Source organism: Neophocaena asiaeorientalis, unplaced genomic scaffold (genome assembly GCF_003031525.2).
Source record: "Neophocaena asiaeorientalis asiaeorientalis breed wild unplaced genomic scaffold, Neophocaena_asiaeorientalis_V1.1 scaffold226, whole genome shotgun sequence".
Taxonomy (NCBI): Eukaryota; Metazoa; Chordata; class Mammalia; order Artiodactyla; family Phocoenidae; genus Neophocaena; species Neophocaena asiaeorientalis.
In genome coordinates, this window is record NW_020173037.1 from 3,072,588 (window position 1) to 3,092,326 (window position 19,739).

A 19,739-nucleotide genomic window follows, 5' to 3' on the forward strand; every position below is an offset into this window, starting at 1 on the left:
GGCGAGTGTCTTTAACCCCAGCCTGGGAGTGTGGGAGCTGCGGTCGGTGCCGCCTGGTGAGTGACATCGCCACCACACAGTCCGTGCCAAGTGGCACCTTAGTGCAGTAGGGCTTCTGGTGGTTTAAGACAACCTCGCAGATGAGCACATGGGGTCGGGGTGAGGGAGAGGCTTTATCTGTACGCCTTTTTATATTTTATTTTTTAAAGCATCTTTTTAAAAAAAATGTACTGAATTGAGAAAAATAATGCAGTATAATTATACCCAAACTTTATGAGTGCTTGATACGTGCCAGGTATGTAACAAGCTTCTCCAAACAGCATACAACAGCCTCAGTCTCATTTAACGCTTTCTCCCTCAACTCCTATCCTTTCACTGTTAGCGTACCTAAGTGATTTCACATTACCAAGCCAGCCTCACCTCCTCTGCAAAGCCTTACCTGTCTCCTCCCAGAGGGAATTCCTCACTCTTCAGTACTTGGAAACACATCCTTCCATTACTATATATCTACTGTGACTTTTCTTACACGTGTTATATTTCCTTTTGTATTTGGAACCTACTCAGGTCAATAACAATATAACCACAAATAATAATTGAAAAATCACCAGTGCTAACAAAATGGCTTTTGAATTAAATCATACAAACCAAAGAAAACCCCGAACGTGAAGCTGCTGGTGTGATCTCTGCTGGCTACCGTGCAACAGTACTGTCTGTACACGCGTGCTTACGTTTTCATGCTTCCCATCTTCACTTAGGGTTATCAGTTACCACGATTCCCAGCACTACGGTCATCTTGGTTCTGCTCGCTCCGTCAGCTCCTCGGCTGAGCGAGTCTACTTTACAGGAGTATATAAACTAGGACCTCTATGCGGAATGTCTCGGGACACCCCGAGGAAACCAAGGCTCCTCACTTACCGCTTGCCTCGCGGGTAATGCCGAACGTACTCGCCGACGTCATGGGCAGCAACAGCTAAGACTTGTGGGTCATCGGACACCTCCAGAAGTTTGGTCAAAATCCTGAAATAAATTTAATACAAAGAGAGATTGATTTCTAATTCTTTTCTAGAGCACAACAGAGCAAAGGTATAATGCTGAGACTTTCCTGAAAATAAACATTTACAAATATAACTATTTTCTACAGGTTTCACTGCTACACACGATACACTACACATGATTTACTGCAGGTAAGTTAGCAGCTTTCAAACCTTTATACACACATTAACAGGTCACTTTCATATTCACAACGTCCACCACCCACAATTCCCACAATACCAGGGAAAGGGAAGAAGGGAAAACACAGGGAGTTTTTAGGGCAGTGAAACTATTCTGTGTGATACTGTGACACAGCAGGAACTGTACAACAGAAAGGCATGAACCTGAACGTAAACTATGGACTTCAGTTAAAATAATGTATAAATATTGGTTCATCAACTAACAAACGTGCCACACTTAGGCAAGACATTAAAAATAGGGGAAACTGTGCCTGGTGGAGGAAGAGAGGGTATATGAGTACTCTCTGTACTCCCTTCAATTTTTCTGTAAACCTAAAATTATTCTAAAAATTAAATTCTATTAATTTTAACAGTTATAGTAAGGTATATAGGTAGTAATCCTATCAAGAAACTGAACAGGGGAAACTGTGCCTGGTGGAGGAAGAGAGGGTATATATATGAGTACTCTCTGTACTCCCTTCAATTTTTCTGTAAACCTAAAATTATTCTAAAAATTAAATTCTATTAATTTTAACAGTTATAGTAAGGTATATAGGTAGTAATCCTATCAAGAAACTGAGAAGATGACCCAAAAAGGGGAGATAATATTTGCAAAGCATATTATCTGATCAGGGATTTACATCCAAAATATATTAAAAACCTCTTACAACTAAATACTAAAAAGAGAACCCATTTAAAAAATGAACTAAGAATCTGAACAGACATTTCTCCAAAGATATAAAATGGCCAATAAGGACATGAAAAGATGCCTGACTCATTAGCCATCAAGGAAATACAAATCAAAACCATGATGAGCTATCACTTCACACTCACTAAAACGGCTAGAATCAAGAAGTCAGACAACAGTAAGTGCTGACACGGAGATGGAGAAATCAGAACCCTCATACACTGCTGGTGGGAATATGAAATTGTACAGCCACTTTGGAAAACAGTCGAGTAGTTCCTAAAATGGTTAAACAGAGTTACCATATGATTCAGCAATTCTATTCATAGATGTCTACCCAAGGAAGAGAAATAAAAACGTACGTCCACATAAAAACTTGTACACAAATGTTTATTACCAGTATTTTTCATAATAACCCAAATGCCCATCACCTAATGAGTGGATAAATAAAATGTAATATGTCCTTATGATGGAATATTATATGACCATAAAAAGGAACAAAGTACTGCTAAATGCTACAACATGAATGAACCTTGAACACATTATGGTAAGTGAAAGAAGCTGGTCACAAAAGAACAAATATTATATGATTACATTTACATAAAATTTTCCTAATAGGCAAATCCATAGAGACAGAAAGTAAAAGCTTAGGGCTGAGGGCATGGGTTGGACAGAGAAGTGACAGCTAAAGGATACAGGGTTTCTTTTTGAAGTGATGGAAAATGTTCTATAATTGACTGTATCGATGGTTACACAACCCCATGAATACACTGATTTATAACACTTTAAATGGGTGAATTGTGTGGTATGTGACTTATATCTCAGTAAAAAAGAAAGACACTTGCACATATTAGGTCATCTTTATTATAACAAAGGGAACCGTGCAAAGCAGTGGGGAAAATGTATGTTATTTTCAATAAATGTTGCTAGTTCAATTAGATATCCATGTAATGAAAGAAATAAATGTTGACCTACCTTATACACCTTACCCAAAAACCAATTCCACACGGAATGGAAATCTAAGTGTGAGAGGTTAAACGATAAAGCTTCTAGCAGATAACACAGGAGTATATCTTCAGGACCTTGGGTAGGCAAAAACTTCTTAACCAGACACAAGAAAGCACTAGCCATAAACAATAAACTGAGCTACATCAAAAGTAAAGAGTTAGTGGCATTTGACGTGGTAGAAGAGCTGTGATGAATACATATGACCAAGAAACCTACAGAATTCCTACCAAAACAAAAACTTGAACAGGCACTTCTCCTGGGAAAAAAGATATCCAAATGGCCAATAAGCACACGAAAAGGTATTCAACCACATGAGTAAGGAAGAAAATAGAAATTAAAACCACGGAATATCTAAAAATTTTAAGAGGGATAAAAATGTGTCCACGAGTATGTGGAAGGATGGGGGTTTTTCAGAGTGTAAACTGGCATTTAAAACTTACTTCAAGAGCTCATAATTCTTCTCATTTAATCTCACAGCATTTTCTCTCCAAAATTTCTCAGATTTGTGCACAGGACTCCATTCCAATCTTCCAGATTTAAGTTCTGAACTATATTCATCAAATGAGCTGTAAAAAGATTTCAAAGTTTATAAGAATCTGAGAGATACTCCAAAATTTAATAAAATAAAACATCTTCACTAATTATTTAACTACAGAGACTGATCATACTTTGTACATTCAAAAATTACCTCTAAACAAGTTTAAATGGCTTAATTTTCAATAAATCATGTGAAACTTATTCAGGGTACTAAGGTCCAGTACTCCTGTCAAATTTGAGTGTTCACCATGAGATATTAAAAGGAGCACTTGCTTTCAAAATTCTAATCTTAATATACACATAAATGTATGTACATCACTAAAATATCTGATAGGGACTTCCCTGGTGGCACAGTGGTTAAGAATCCACCTGCCAACGCAGGGGACACGGGTTCAAGCCCTGGTCCGGGAAGATCTGACATGCCGCAGAGCAACTAAGCCTGTGCACCACAACTACTGAGCCTGCGTGCCACAACTACTGAAGCCCCCACGCCTAGAACCCATGCTCTGCAACAACAGAAGCCACCGCAGTGAGAAGCCCGCACACAGCAATGAAGAGCAGTCCCCGCTCGCCACAACGAGAGAAAGCCCGTGCGCAGCAACAAGGACCTAACGCAGCCACAAATAAATAAATAAATAAAAATAAATTAAATATCTGATAATCTAGCATTGTTTCTACCTTGCCTCTTAAAACACTGTATTTGCCACTAGATACATAAAGATAAATTTATGTAAAAGTATATTTCTTTAACACAAAATAAAATAGTATATTCAATTATACTTTAAATGACAAACCATGATACTGCAGTATAAAAATAAAAACACATACCTCAGTACAATATTTTTAAATGTGACTACCAACAATGCAGAGGTAATTCATTAACTGAATTAGCCCACTACAGATTAATTAAAAACAAAAACCTCTGTACATGTAACAAACTAAAATGCACTTTAATTCAAAAATTATTCACTATGTATCAAGCAACAATCATTCAAATCTTCATAATATAAAACTGCTTTAATGTGGGTAGCCAGTGAACAAAGTGACAAGACATGCTTATATTTTCTTTCAAGTAAAATTTTCAAAAAGAAGTAGCTATTTAATACTGATTGATAATTCAGTATAACAAAGATTCACTGGTTAAGTTGATCAGAGTAACCTGTTAAATAAAGTAGTAATTTAATGAAAGGCTATTTAGTATAAGTAATATTGTTTAACTAATATTGTTAAACAATATTGTTTAATATGCTAAACTTGTAACAATATAAAGAGACAAATCTATTTCAACTGCTCCCATCACCATGTTAGCTGTATGTAAACAGCAATATTTTTCACATTACCAAATTCAACATGAAAAATCAGTAAATAATAACAATTGGCTAGTATGGATTAAATAACTTAGAAAGCTATCACTAACCTTATTTATTTTTTTAAAAGGGTCTCAAATCATTATTACAGAAGAACTAATGATAATTTTTTAAATAAACATAATAAAATAGAATTTGTATAAACTGCAAGCCTATTGCTAGCCTATTATATTACAAACAACTTATTCATATTTGAAATTATAAGAAGACAAAAATCATCTGCCTTCCTCCACAAAGCTCCATACAAACCACTGATATGGGTGACAGCTCCCATCTCTATAAAAGCTTTTGGGCCTTGAGCTTATGGGCTGCACTGAATTATCTGGTAAATACATTTTTGGAACACATACTATACTAAAGGCACTTGCTGGACACCTCATGGAAAATCCTACAAGGTTAGAATTTTTATCACTATTTTACCAAAAGGAAAATTGAGACTTTAAAATGTCAAGAGGCTTGTTCAAGGCCACACGTGGACAAAGTGGCCAAACAATTCAAACTGGAGTCATCCTGGCTCCCAAACCCAATCTACTTCTAGTGAGTAACTCTCTTTTTAAAATGTATCAATAGTTCAAAAACAAAGAATGCATGGGTTAATGGGAAAAATCATCAAGCTATTATTAAACAAAAAAGAACCAGGACCAGAAGAATACACAGAACCCTATTTGTGTGTGTCTGTGTGTATGTGTGAGCACACACATGCATGCATGCTAGGGGGAGGGGGGCTAGGGTTTTTGGGAATGAACACAAGAAACCAGAGGGGTGGGGAAGTAGGTGGGGAAGATGGGGGTACTGGTTGTTGTCCCTTCTGTACTGTATTGTATTCTGTAGTGTACTGTGTTCTGTATTCTGTACTGTATAAAAAAAGGGATATTTTTTCTTTACTGCATGTACATCACTTGCATAATTTTTAATATAAAAAATAAATAAAACCAATAGGGACTTCACAAAAGCAGGAGGGCTTCCCTGGTGGTGCAGTGGTTGAAAGTCCGCCTGCCGATGCAGGGGATATGGGTTCGTGCCCCAGTCCGGGAGGATCCCACATGCTGCGGAGCTGCTGGGCCCATGAGCCATGGCCACTGAGCCTGAGCGTCCCGAGCCTGTGCTCCGCAACAGGAGAGGCCACGGCAGTGAGAGGTCCGCATACCGGGGAAAAAAAAAAAAAAGGAAAAAATACTCTTTCCATATCTAAGCAAACCTCCTCCACAAATTAACAATGACTGCTGCTTAAAAAAGATTTTAAACCAGGGGGAGATTCTCAAAGGGTGGCACCCACAACCCGTGGTAGAACACCAGGTCAGATTTTAGACAACAGAGAACAGTGGGGATCTACACGAAAGAGGAGAAATAACACACAGCTCTGACCAATGGTTGCCATGATGGTGAGCCAGTGTTTCCACACCCCTCAATTTTCAATAGAAGACATGATGTTTTAGTGTAATCTTTTGAGTTTATAGTTCATAACAAATTTAAACTTCCTTAAAATATGAAGCAAGTCAAACAAGGCCCAATATACCCAGCCTGTGAGAATTAAAAAGAATAACATACCTAAGATCCTGGACACTCTCACCAAGTTTCTCCAAGAGAAATTTTATATCTTCACTGATATCTTCGTCATCATACTTCTGCTGTTCCAAGTTCTCCAACTGTTTCAGAACTTTGCACTGAATCATAGCCAGAGCATACTCTTGGCGAGTTTCTCTTTCAGTTGATTTTTCTAAGAAGTTCTGGGTTAGACAAAGACACAATGAGAAATGATATAATTTGTTATGTGATGTTCTCTGCACCTGCTTTCACATCCTCTCTCCCCTCCCTGTTCTCAGGTTAACTATCACCTTAAGTGGATGACTGGATCACAAATCCTGACTTCTTTCCTAAGCATCTGTCCCACATCAGGAGCATCCTTCTGATTCCTTCATTACTTACTGGCTTACTAAACATTTTAAATTATTGACCTAGACAAGCCTCAAAACACTGAACACATTTACAGTGAGGTCCATCACCATCCTTCCTCACAGCCCTGCTCTTGAGGTCACCACCATGAACACTCCATTTCTTGGCCACATGGAGCCCTTAGGATGCTAAGAAAGACTGTTTCCTCAAGTATCTCTCTAGTTCCCAGTCACTGACCTTTTTCTCCGTCCAATCAACCTGTAAGTGCACAAAGGACGGCAATTAAAAGAACTCTCTTGCTTCAGTAATTATCAGAAAAGTTTTGTGACATTCAAGCAAATTCCTCAGTTTTCTTCTGTGATTTTTAAGAGTACTGATGAAATCAGCAAAGGAATCTAAGTATTTCTGAAGATAAACTGTTCACTAAATTAACCAATATTTCAGAGCAAAACCATGCTCATGCTGAGGTCTAGAACAAGGACAAACAAGCTCTCAAGAAAGCCACCTTCACAAAGTTGGTAAAGAAGGCCTGTCAAATCTCCCACACTCAAAAAAATCCTGGAATAACAATTCTAAATCAACTGTACCAAAATTTTAAATTTCTTTATTTTTCCAAGGAAGTTATATTTCTAATAATTATGCTAAATAAATGCAGAGAGAGATTTAGCTTAGCATATGGAAATTAGTGAGATAGATCCCTACCAAAATTCCAATTTTCACAGAAATAGGAAAAAGAATGCTAAAACTTGTATAGAAATATAAAAGACTCCAAATATCCAAAGCAATCCTGAGAAAGAAGAATAAAGCTAGAGAAGTCACACGTACTGATTTCAAACTAAACTACAAGGCTACAATGATCAAAACAGTACGGTAATGGCATAAAACAGACACAGAGTTCAATGGAACAGAATAGAGAGCCCAGAAATAAGCCCGTACATATTCAGTCAACTAATATTTGACGAGGGAACCAAGAAAACCTATTGGGGAAAGGATAGTCTCTTCAATAATGTCAGCAGGGAAACTGGATAACCACACGCAAAAAAATGAAATTGGACCCGTATCTTATACCAGTCACAAAAACTAACTCAAAAGGGATTAAAGATTTAAACATAAGACCGGAAACTGTCAGACTCATAGAAGAAAACACAGGGGAAAATCTCCTTGACATTAGCCTTGGGAATGATTTTTTGGATATGACACCAAAAGCACAAGAAAAGTAAAAATCAACAACTGGGACTATATCAAACTAAAAAGCTTCCGCACAGCCAAAGAAACAAAAAAAGCAAAATGAAAAGGCATCCTACAAAATGGGAGAAAACATTTGCAAAACATACATCTGATAGGAGGGCAATATCTAAGATGTATAAAGAACTCATTTAACTCACTAGCAACAACAACAACAAAAAAGCACAAGCCAATTAAAAAATGGGCAGCGGATCTATATAGACATTCTCCCAAAGAAGACATAAACATGGCCAACAGATCATGAAACAGTGCTCAACATCACTGATCATCAGGGAAAATCAAGTCAAAACCACAATTAAATATCACTTTGCACTTGTTAGGACAGCTACTATCAAAAAACAAGACAGCCAGTGTTGTCCAGATTGTGGAGATAAGAGAACACTTGTGTACTACTGGTGAGAACGTAATATTAACTTCAAGTATAATGGAAAAGGTTAAGGATAAATATTGTGACACCAAAACAACCTATAAGAAATAAAATACTACAAAGCAGCACAGTTAAAAAGCCAATAGAAAAATTAAACTGAAATTCTAAAAAGAACTCAGTTAACGTAAGAGAAGGCAGGAATGGAAGACAGAACAAAAAACAGATGAAACAAACAGAAGAAAATAATAAAATGGTAGACCTAAATCCGACCACACCAATAATTCTCTAAATGTCAGTGAACTAAACACTCCAATTAAGAAGCAGAGATTATTAGAACAGATAAAAATTCAAGACCCAAGTATATGTTGTCTCAAAGAGACAAATTTTAAATATAAGACACAGATAGGTTGAAACTAAAAGATGGAAAACCATAAGTGGAAGAAAGCTGGCATGTCTATATTAATTTCAAGTAAAGTAGATATCAAGACCAAGAGCACTGGGACTTCCCTGGTGGCGCAGTGGTTAAGAACCCACCTGCCAACGCAGGGGACATGGGTTCGAGCCCTGGCCCGGGAAGATCTCACATGCCGCGGAGCAACTAAGCCCGTGAGCCACGACTACTGAGCCTGCGCTCTAGAGCCTGCGAGCCACAACTACTGAGCCCGCGTGCCACAACTACTGAAGCCCACGCGCCTAGAGACCATGCTCCGCAACAAGAGAAGCCACTGCAATGAGAAGCCCGTGCACCACGACGAGGAGTAGCCCCCGCTCGCCACAACTAGAGAAAGACCGCGCGCAGCAACAAAGACCCAATGCAGCCAAAAATACATAAATATAAATAAATTTAAAAAAATAAAAAGTTAAAAAAAAAAAAGAGCTTCAAAATACATGAAACAATAACTGGCTGAACTGAAAGGAGAAACAGACAAATCCACACTAACAGCTGGAAATTTTAACAACTCTCTCTCTTAGCAATTGATCACTGCTAGAACCACTAGACAACAGAATCAGTACAGAGATGATCCAAACGATACTATGGACCACCCTGATTTAACTGACATTTACAGAATGTGATACATCTGCAAAACATGCATTCTTTTCAAGTACACGTGCTACATTCACCGTGACAGACCGTAAGGTGAGCGTAAGACAAATTTCAAAGAATTGGAACCATATAGAACATGTTCTCTGACCATAATGGAATTCAAATAAAGACCTTAAACTGTAGGGTGCCTTGAATTCTGATAACATCTCCCTTTATGAAACTCCTCCCTTCACCCCTCGCTTCTGTGAGACTTTACTTGTTAGTTAGTCTACTTAGTTTTCTGTTACCTTTTCCAGTTACTTTTCTTACTACTATCTCTCCTAAATTTAGAAACATATCAAAACTCTTCTGTTCATACGGTCCTACACGTTTGTTGCCAGGAGAGTTACACTTCATATTTAAGATATTATCATAACTAACAGTTTCAACTATAACCTCAACCCAGTCAGTGTAACTGGTAAAGAACAGCCCGATGGCGCTCTTCTGAAACCATCTCTCCTCTCGATTCTCTAAGACAACAGCACTTCGAAATTTAGTCATGTTTGACGCTCCCCTTTCCTTCAAGCCTATGTCAAATCAATCAATAAACCTTACTTGTTTTTCCCTCGAAACATGTTTTAATTTCATCTCTCCATCTCACTACAAAGAATAAAAAGGTTGTGAAAAATATTTGGAAAATGAATTTACCAGAAACAAACCTAGATCATCCGGCAGCAGCGCACCCTTTAAAGTCGCTAAACTCAATGGCATCTTCACCTCAACAAAATCAAAAGCGTAAATATCATTTTGGCCTGTGTCCAAGTAACGGTGCAGAGCAACCTTGACTTCACTAAGAACAAAGTGGAACCAAGTGACCATTCAGATCCTTCCTTCACCAAAACTGCTAACCTTGTAACATACATGTTAAAGCAGTGCTTTTCAAACCATCTGCGGTGAAGACCAGTTCTGTTTGATTTTCAATTTCCAATCAGTCAGGAACAAATACTTTTAGTAAAAAATACAATAAAAATGCATTTCTAGAAAAATGAACTTTAAAAGACATGCAAAATACAAGCTCAAATCTTATATTATTAAATTTGACAGACATGTCAAATTACTGTAAGTTTCTAAATGCTTGCTCTCACTTTCTGTACTTATCCCTTGCCGGCTGCTAGCCAACAGCTGACAGAACGGCACCGAAGCAGCGCTGTTATTATGGGACTCAGCCCAAGATTAAAAATGTCTCAGTCTTACCAAACCTCTTCCAAACCTGGTATCTAATAAACAAGAGAGATAAATTCCTGAAATAAGGAATGAGGGATGGATCTAGGAATAAAATTTCTTGATAGCAACACTTCTATGTCAAAGCAGTGGGCAAAACAGTCCCCATACACCCAAACCAGAGCAGGTGTCTCTGAAGGGGTTATGACTGTGAACTGTCTGCAGAGGAAGATGTAAGTCTGTGTTTGTCTGTGTCTGTGTGTGCATATGCGTGTGGGTGTGAGTTAAACATCATGGTTAGTACAGCTAATGTAAATCCAAATTCAGTTTGGTGGTATTTCTTTCTAAGCTTTTATGCTGAAAACCATGCAGTTGTAAAATACAATTTATCTTATTATCTGACATATTACGGAGGCTCTTGACTAAACAGAGCCAAAAAGAAAAACTCTACACAGCAAATATGGTCTTGAATGTCTTTCTCAGTCACAGCCTCAAAAAACATTCTCATTTATTTTAGAAACGAAAGATTGACATATCAAATTAACCAATGGAATAACATTCATGGAGACCTGGAGTTCAGCACCTGCTATGAATAACTGAGACAGACATTTTCAAAAGTAAATTCACCCAGCCAAATGGAAAGAAAAAAAAATTAACAGCTGCTAGATTTCTTCAGCTCACAGCAGCTCAGCAAGCTTCCAAAAGCACAAAAATTCCCCTCCTGAGTTTCAGGATGTGGGGAAAAGTGCATAATCAGGCAATCCTCAAACAACCTCATCGGTGAAATCTCTATTAAAGGTCACAGGAATTTGAGAATAACAAAGAAAAAGAAGAACACGTCATTTTCTACACCTATTCTATGGTCTAAATCAAATGGCTTTACTATGTCCTTACTAATGGCTCGATTTTAAATCAGTTGTGTACATCAAAGTTCGGGATGTCTAAAGATGTTCTTCTGATATTCAGTCTTCAGTATAACCATGCAATGATTTATCCCAATTTATCAAGGAGAGTCCAAAAAACTAATATACCTGTCAATAGGTTGCGTGTATTTTAAATAACCTGAAATCCAAATTAGACAATAGAAGCCAAGAAATTAGCATAAGTTCGACACATTGTGGGTAAAAAATTGAAACTGCAAATGAAGTATAAATAAGATTTTTAAATCTTGCTAAATAAACATTAGTAAAATATTCATGCTGTCTTTTCTAAATCAAACAGAACAGCACTTCATCTTTGCCTAGGTTCCACATTAACTTAGAACGCAATTTCTACAGGTGGGCGTTAAAGAGGCAAATTGCTAGTATTTTATGCTTTTATGGAGCAAAAAGGCAGGAAAATAAATACAGATTGTATATTTACTATTGCCAGCCATCGTCTGTTATTTCGTTGAATTCTTACTCAATCTTGAAGTGAGTTAAGTATCACTAACCACCTTTCACAAGTGGAGAAATCAGCTCTGAGAGTTCAAACCACTCTCCCAGCAACCTAGTGCTGGGATTCACCCCTAGGCGTGTCTACTCCAGAGCCTACTCTTGCTAACACACCACGTGGAAAGGAAAATTAGAAAAGGGTTATGCTATTGTACCTCTCAAATTTTCATAAAAAGCAGATAATCAATCTGGAGAGCTCCCAAATCAGGTCAAAAGAAAACTAAGAATCTCAGTCTGGCTTTATACTTCTTGTGACTTTTTGAACTTTGTATACCGTATACACTCATCATGGTGACTTCATGAAGTCTCTCCATCAGAAACAGATTCACACAAAATACAAAGTCCCTAAGAAAAAGTATCTTGTCATATTCATCCTTCCATAATTGGTGTTCAATAAACATCTGATGCATTGAGAGGTGGATAGATAATCCATGAAATGGGGGATGGGGGGAGGAACAGGAAAAAGAAAGGATAGGATAGGATAGGTAAGGGGGAGGGAGGGAGAGGGGGAGGGAACAGCTCAAAGGTAGGATCCAGCTAATATCAACAAACACCTCTCACCTACCATGTACCCATATTAGAGGTACCTGCTTCCAATGACCCTTTTATCTAACATAATAATGACTTAACATGAAAATCAATGGGAGGAGGAACTAGAGAAGGGACAAAATACTAAGCAAGGTCTGTGGGAAGCTCAGCTAGAACAGCTGCCACATACATTATGGGCAAAGCAGTTTATGTGGGGGCTGTAGAGGGAGGGACAAGACAGGGGTCAGGGTTAACAGATACGAGCTACTGTGTGTGAAATAGATGAGCAGCAAGGACATACTGTATGGCACAGGGAACGACAGCCATTGTTGTGTAATAACTTTCAATGGAGTATACTCTATAAAAATACTGAATCAACGTTATATGCCTGAAACTAATGTAATATTATAAATCAACTGAGATAATAAATAAATAAATGATTTGATAGGACAAATGGCTTGTCTCAAAAAAAACCCAAAAACGGACTTCCCTGGTGGTGCAGTGGTTAAGCATCCGCCTGCCAACGCAGGGGACACGTGTTCGAGCCCTGGTCCAGGAAGATCCCACATGCTGTGGAGCAACTGGGCCCGTGAGCCACGACTACTGAGCCTGTGCTCTAGAGCCCGCGAACCACAACTACCGAGCCCGTGCTCCACAACAAGAGAAGCCACCGCAATGAGAAGCCCGCGCACTACAAGGAAGAGTAGCCCCCGCTCACCACAACTAGAGAAAGCCCACACAGCAACAAAGACCCAACGCAGCCAAAATACATAAATAAATAAATTTATTTAAAACAAAAACAAAAGCATCTTATGCTGAGCTTTAGATTAAATCTCAATCCATTACTATAAATTATTAGTATCTGATTTCTTCCTAAAACTCACAGCACTCACTATATTATCTAAATGACACTTATAAAAAACCATGTAAGGGGGCTTCCCTGGTGGCGCAGTGGTTGAGAGTCTGCCTGCTGATGCAGGGGACACGGGTTCATGCCCCAGTCCGGGAAGATCCCACATGCCGCGGAGCGGCTAGGCCTGTGAGCCATGGCCGCTGAGCCTGCGCGTCCGGAGGCTGTGCTCCGCAACGGGAGAGGCCACAGCAGTGAGAGGCCCGCGTACCGCAACAACAACAACAAGAAACATGTAAGTTTATCAAAACCGAGGGGGAAAGATACAAGTGTAGAGATGTAGTCTATGAAACAAGAGAACAGCTGAAGTAAGACCCTGAGTTCTACAGCAGTTCTTCCCACACCTATACTTCACCTTAAACAAGTCACCTTATTAACAAATTATCAAAAGTAATAATTTTGTGCTAAATGTTTACAATCTTCAACATTTGGAAAGATAGATATTTTAACGTAAAAAGTATGTAACTAACATACAGAAAAGGGTAGGTAGATATGAGCTGAAAAAATACGATTCACTTCCATATTTATCACTTAGGCAACTGTTGATCTTTCTATTTCCCAGAAGTGAAAGTCATACAAAGGGAAAAAAAATAATAATCCAAAACATCTTTCTAGGATAATCTAATTGCAAAGATATTGAATCAAGGATGACTATCTTTCCTAACAGTTCACCAATTAAGAAAATCTATTTTTTAAAAAGAGTTTTCACGCCAACTTCATGAACAGCTTCCAATTTAGAAAAAAGTCCACGCACTAAGAGAAAGTAGGGACTCTCTGTATTCTTGCCCAATATATAATTACTGGAAACATAAATTTGCACTTTTTTTTTTTTGCAGTATGCAGGCATCTCACTGTCGTGGCCTCTCCCATTGCGGAGCACAGGCTCCGGACGTGCAGGCTCAGCGGCCACGGCTCACGGGCCCAGCCGCTCCGCGGCATGTGGGATCTTCCCAGACCGGGGCTCGAACCCGCGTCCCCTGCACCGGCAGGCGGACTCTCAACCACTGCGCCACCAGGGAAGCCCAATTTGCACATTTTTGAAAGGTGATTTGACATTATCTATAAGAACTGGTAAAAAGTATATTCTTGACTCAGCAATTCCATCTCTGGAACTTACCCAACCGAAATACTCATCAAAGTGGGAAAACATATGTAAAAGAAACTGGAAACACCTCACGTTTCCATCAATAGGACACTAATTAAATAAACCACTTTATATCAACACAGTAGAATATAGCCACTGAAAAGAACACTGAAGATCTAGTACAGGAAAATGAAAACACATTTATTATATATTGTTAAGAATAAAGTTATAGAACAGTATTTATAGCCTGACACCACTCTTATTTTTAAATACAAAACAAAATTAGACACCTATTTATATATTTATCTCTATTTGCTTAGAAAAATCTGAAAGATGTTAGTGACTATATTTGGCAAATGTGGTGTCTATGCCATTTACGGTTTTGCAATACATCTGCACAACCTTTTATTTTTGATTTGTCGTTGTTTTGTTTAAAGAAAGCGTAAGAACAAACAATGGTTAAAAACACAAATTCTAAAGCCAATAGCTTGGATCTGTAGGTCTATCATCTCCCAGCCACTCTTACGTGTCATCCATTTAGATGGCTTCCCCCCACCTGTCCACTCCCCCTGCCATGAGTACAAACTGGGATATTTTACTCCAAGCTCACCAAGATGCCACACTTCCATAACTACATGGAGAACAAGCAACTTTTTCCCACCTGCTAAAAGCCCTGAAATATACTCCACAGTAAAAAAAAAAATGCCTTACACACACACACACACACACACACACAAAACACGTACCCGGAATGCTGCAAGAATGATTCTTGTCACTTTCTCTTTGACCGATTCTTGCAGGATGTCGGACAGAACAGGAATGATGTTGTAGCGTCGCAGGTGTTCACACATCTGAGGACTGAACGCCAGGAGCCATATAGAAAAAATCATCTGATACTGGAGCTGAAAGCCACACTTGTTACTCAGAACTCCCATGATGCTGAAAAGGAACACACGTTGAGAAAACATTTAACACGACAGCACAAGAGGAGAGAAGAAATAACTGATTGTTCTTTTTGCGCTGATGGATCAGTCTCTCTTAATCACGTCCTCTTTTTCCCCCCGAAGGAATGAGCAAGCCAGACCCCTGCTCACAGAGGGCCAGTCCTGCACGGCGTCACGTAAGCCTCTCTCCAGAGTCTCAAGGACACCACCGCCCTCGCTGCAGGGAGCACGGCCCACAGAGGGAACAGTAGGAGGACCCTGACGGACATTCAAGAAGTAAAAGCCTCAGGACATGGTGACACAGCGGATGCACATCTCAGTGAAGCCAGACGGTATAATCAAGATTTTCAGTCTGGACTGAAAATGATCCAAGAGGATCATTTAGAGCTTTAAAAATATTTAGGAAACTCGACAGAGAAAAGAGGAAATGAGTTTGGAAAAAGCCTTTCATGAGTCTGAATTTGACACACAGCCAATCATCAAATTTGGGGTCAGAACCTCAGAAGCTTCTAGTTCAGCCTCCCGTCTTACTGTTAAGGAAACTGGGAAAGCGGTGTGAAAATGACAGGTTACACCAAGGAAAGCGCTAAGGAAATTTCCCTGGGGCATGCCTACATTCACACAAGGGACAGAAACCATCAAATCAGACGGCTAAACAGCAACCAGAGGGGTTAAAGAGAACTCAAAATCCACAGAACGTACAACGCAGAGCGAGCGCTAATATAAACTTAGTCAGTAAGAACACATCAATATTGGTTCATCAACTGAAACAAAGGTATCACACTAACACCAGCTGCTAGTAACAGGGAAGACCGTGGGAGCGCAGGCACATGTGGGCACTCTCTGTGCTTCCAATTGTTCTGTAAACCTAAAACTGCTCTAAAAAATAAAAGTCTGTTAACAAAATTAAATACATTTTAAATCTAATTTTGCGATTTACAACTACTAACTTAGTGGAAGGCTTATATTTGTGCCATTTCCCCATTTTTGTGATTTGTATACACTTATAAATTCGCTGAATTGCCCTTAATTTTCTCATGCATGATTTCTCCCTTGAACCTGTTCTACTTTTGGTTGGTACGTAAGGCCTGCTTTTATTTAACGTTGATGTCAGCATTCAACAGCGGTCAAAGCACAGCGTTTTACACTATCAGCACCCTGGTACCTGGCTTCCTTTGCGCTCTGACTGTTCCACTTGTTAAGGTCAGCCTGCTACACTCTGGGATGCTGTGGCTGACAATTCACTTTCCGCGTTCCCCATTTCCGCTTTCCCCGCTGGCTCGGCGACAGGAGGTGTGCGCGGCTGACTCAGGGATGGAGGAAGAAGGGACCTCTCCTGTCGACATCCTGTTCCTGCCAGCATCACTTCAGCACGCTTCTTCACCTGCGGCAGCAGCTGAATTCATCCTGCACGGGCTCTGGCAGAACGAGCGTCCCTGCACCCTCGAGACACTAGCACCCGCCGTCTGGGCCCCCGACCTCGAGGGTGGGGACCCAGCCCCAGCTGAGCTGTACTGTCCCCTCCAGGCCTGAACTTCACTTCATGCAGCCCCTCCTGCAGCCCGTGAATCCTGGCAAGTCCAACCTCTTACCCTTTGCTCCCCGCTTTAGGGGTAGTAGGATCCCTGACACTTGAGAGTCCCTTTATTTACCTGTTTTCAGAAACCCAGTTCACAAATTTATACCTAGTTTATACCTAGGGAGAATTTAATTTCTTCACATTAAATTCTCTCTGTTAAAAGGAAAAATTTTTAACGGTGAGAGGGGCGAAGAGCTCAAGGCCAATACACTGGTGCTGAGATCCAGACGGAAGGTCTCAAGGGGAGGCGTGCTCAGCGATGCGGACACCGCAGAGAAGCTGAACAGAGTAAAAGTGTGCCCACAATAGACGGGATTCTATTGCAGAGACTAGGTGGTCTTCTATACCCAAATATCAACCACAGAAACACCCTAATGAAGCAAAATAAGGCCCCTGCTCATTGAAATAAGGCAGGGATTCCCTTAGGGGCAAGAACCCAACTCTGAATCCAGTGAGGCAGGAAGAGTGAGCTAAGGGGGACAAAGGACACAAAGGCCCAACAGAAACCCAAACACAGTCATTTAACAAGTATCTGTTGAGGGTCTATGCGGCAGGTACAGCGCAAGGCACGGGGATCAAATGGGCAAAAACAAGACACTGTCCACGTTCCTTGAGAGCCCAGTGCAGGGGGAGGGAGGATTCCCAGAGGCCGTGGCCCTCGAGCTGGGCCTGAAGAACCAGTGGGTGCTAATTACCACGTAGGTCTCTGCTCTCCCTCGCAAACTGCTGAGTTTAGTGTTACTTTTAAAGTCACTGTAAAAGTTACTAAAAGATGCTGTGGCATCCTATGTGCTACCTTTGTTAGGTGTTTCATACTTTCCACCTAGGCTGTATATCTCTTAAAGGAAAGGACCACATATGTTTCCTTTACTCCCCATAATATATGGTATAACATCACGCAGAGAGCGCAAAAAACACAAACTGTCAAATCCAAGATCAGAAAGGAGGTTAAGGTCCATGACGCCAAAATAACTATTTTGTGCTCTGCTTTTTTTTGTGTGTGTGTGCTCTGCTTTTTTAATGATGATTTTTCTTTTTAAATCATGCCAACGCAGGGACTAGGGAGACAAACTGACCACTGGCTGACATGCACACTTCCTGCTGTTCGTCAGACCCATGGGCCCCTCACACCTCACCATGTGACATATTTTTTTTAATCTTACCTTTCATTTATATACTACTTTATACTTTCAAAATACTTCAAATGTCAGGATATAAATGTTCATAAATGGCCGTTGGATTTGGGGAAGCAATTACCCCAGCAAAAGCCCCCTTTTAGCTCCAGTATTTAAAAAATCAGTGCTAATCTTCAGACTTTCTAGTGAAGTCAAAGCATACTCTTGATCTTACACGGGTCCAGAAACATTCAGAAAGAGTGTGTGTCATTCATGTAATAACCAAGAAGGAAAGAAAAGAAACTATGCAGAGATAAAAAGGTCCTGGGGTCTTAAACCATCAGTCCTCTTCCACTCTCCTCAAACAGGGTATGCTTACAATTTTTTCTCCTCTCAGGATCCCTGCTTGTGATTTGAGGAGCACCAAAAAGGAAAAAAAGAAAACTTTCGACCCTAAACAAAAGAAATGGCAGAGTAAAAAGTACGTGTTTTCTTTCTTAAAAAGCGAAAAAAGGGGCTTCCCTGGTGGCGCAGTGGTTGAGAATCTGCCTGCTAATGCAGGGGACACGGGTTCGAGCCCTGGTCTGGGAGTATCCCACGTGCCGCGGAGCAACTAGGCCCGTGAGCCACAACTACTGAGCCTGTGCATCTGGAGCCCGTGCTTCGCAACAAGAGAGGCTGCGATAGTGAGTGGCCCCCGCTTGCCACAACTAGAGAAAGCCCTTGCACAGAAACGAAGACCCAACACAGCAAAAATAAATTAATTAATTAATGTCAGATGCAGGCTTGTGACATCCTCTGTCACATAGGGGAGGACGTAAGTCAGGCACAGCAGATAAGCAAAGCTTTCACTTAAAAAAAAAAAAAGTGAAAAAATTCAATGATTTTTCCAAATTGCCCTACTCTCAGCAAGTTAACATATTCTACCTTTATTAATGCCTGTTCTCAACCTAAAAGTCTCTGTATTAATTTGATTACTACTAACCTTGTTAGTGGGCATTAGCATATCAAAGTGTGTAGGTTGAACATGGAATATTCTAGATTGTATTTATGCCTGCTCTTGTTGCTAAACTGAATAGTTAATACCGCTTACCATCCTCCAAAATATTAGTGCCAACAATATTTTGAAGAGCAGCATTTCATTAGCCTCGGTCCACTGGACCAAATTCTAGTATTTAAGTTTATCTTTTGAGCAATTATAACTATTTGTATAAACTGCTGTTTCATGACTTTTATTCTCTCTTATAGGTCTTCCAAAGAACAAAAAAGAAAATCTATTTTTTGTTTAATAGAATAAAATTCAATTTATCTTGCAATTACAATACAGGTCCATTGGACCTATTTATAAACCTAAGATCCACTATGTGATCTTGGTGAGTTTGTTAACTATAATTTGAAGAATCACACTATTTCATCATCCTAGATCTTATTTCATCATTATTCATCCATTATTCTCAACTATGCTAATATATATTAAAGACTAAATTATAAGAAAATTGGAGAATGACGGAATCACCTAGGAAGACGATATAATAGTGAAAGAAATAATTAACCTTTCTTATTGTATTGCCCAAAATATTGCATCACT

At 39.6% G+C, this 19,739-nt stretch overlaps 1 protein-coding gene across 1 annotated transcript in view; it reads right to left on the minus strand.

The window, feature by feature from the left end:
- Positions 1–19,739, minus strand: part of ATP6V1H (ATPase H+ transporting V1 subunit H) — a 63,357-nt gene that overhangs the window by 14,261 nt on the left and 29,357 nt on the right. Inside the window, exons 9-12 of the mRNA XM_024742588.1 lie at positions 15,260–15,452; positions 6,357–6,535; positions 3,345–3,470; positions 916–1,017 (exon numbers count right to left, since the gene is read on the minus strand). Coding sequence (XP_024598356.1) covers positions 916–1,017; positions 3,345–3,470; positions 6,357–6,535; positions 15,260–15,452 — 600 coding nt within the window. The remainder of the gene's footprint in view (positions 1–915; positions 1,018–3,344; positions 3,471–6,356; positions 6,536–15,259; positions 15,453–19,739) is intronic.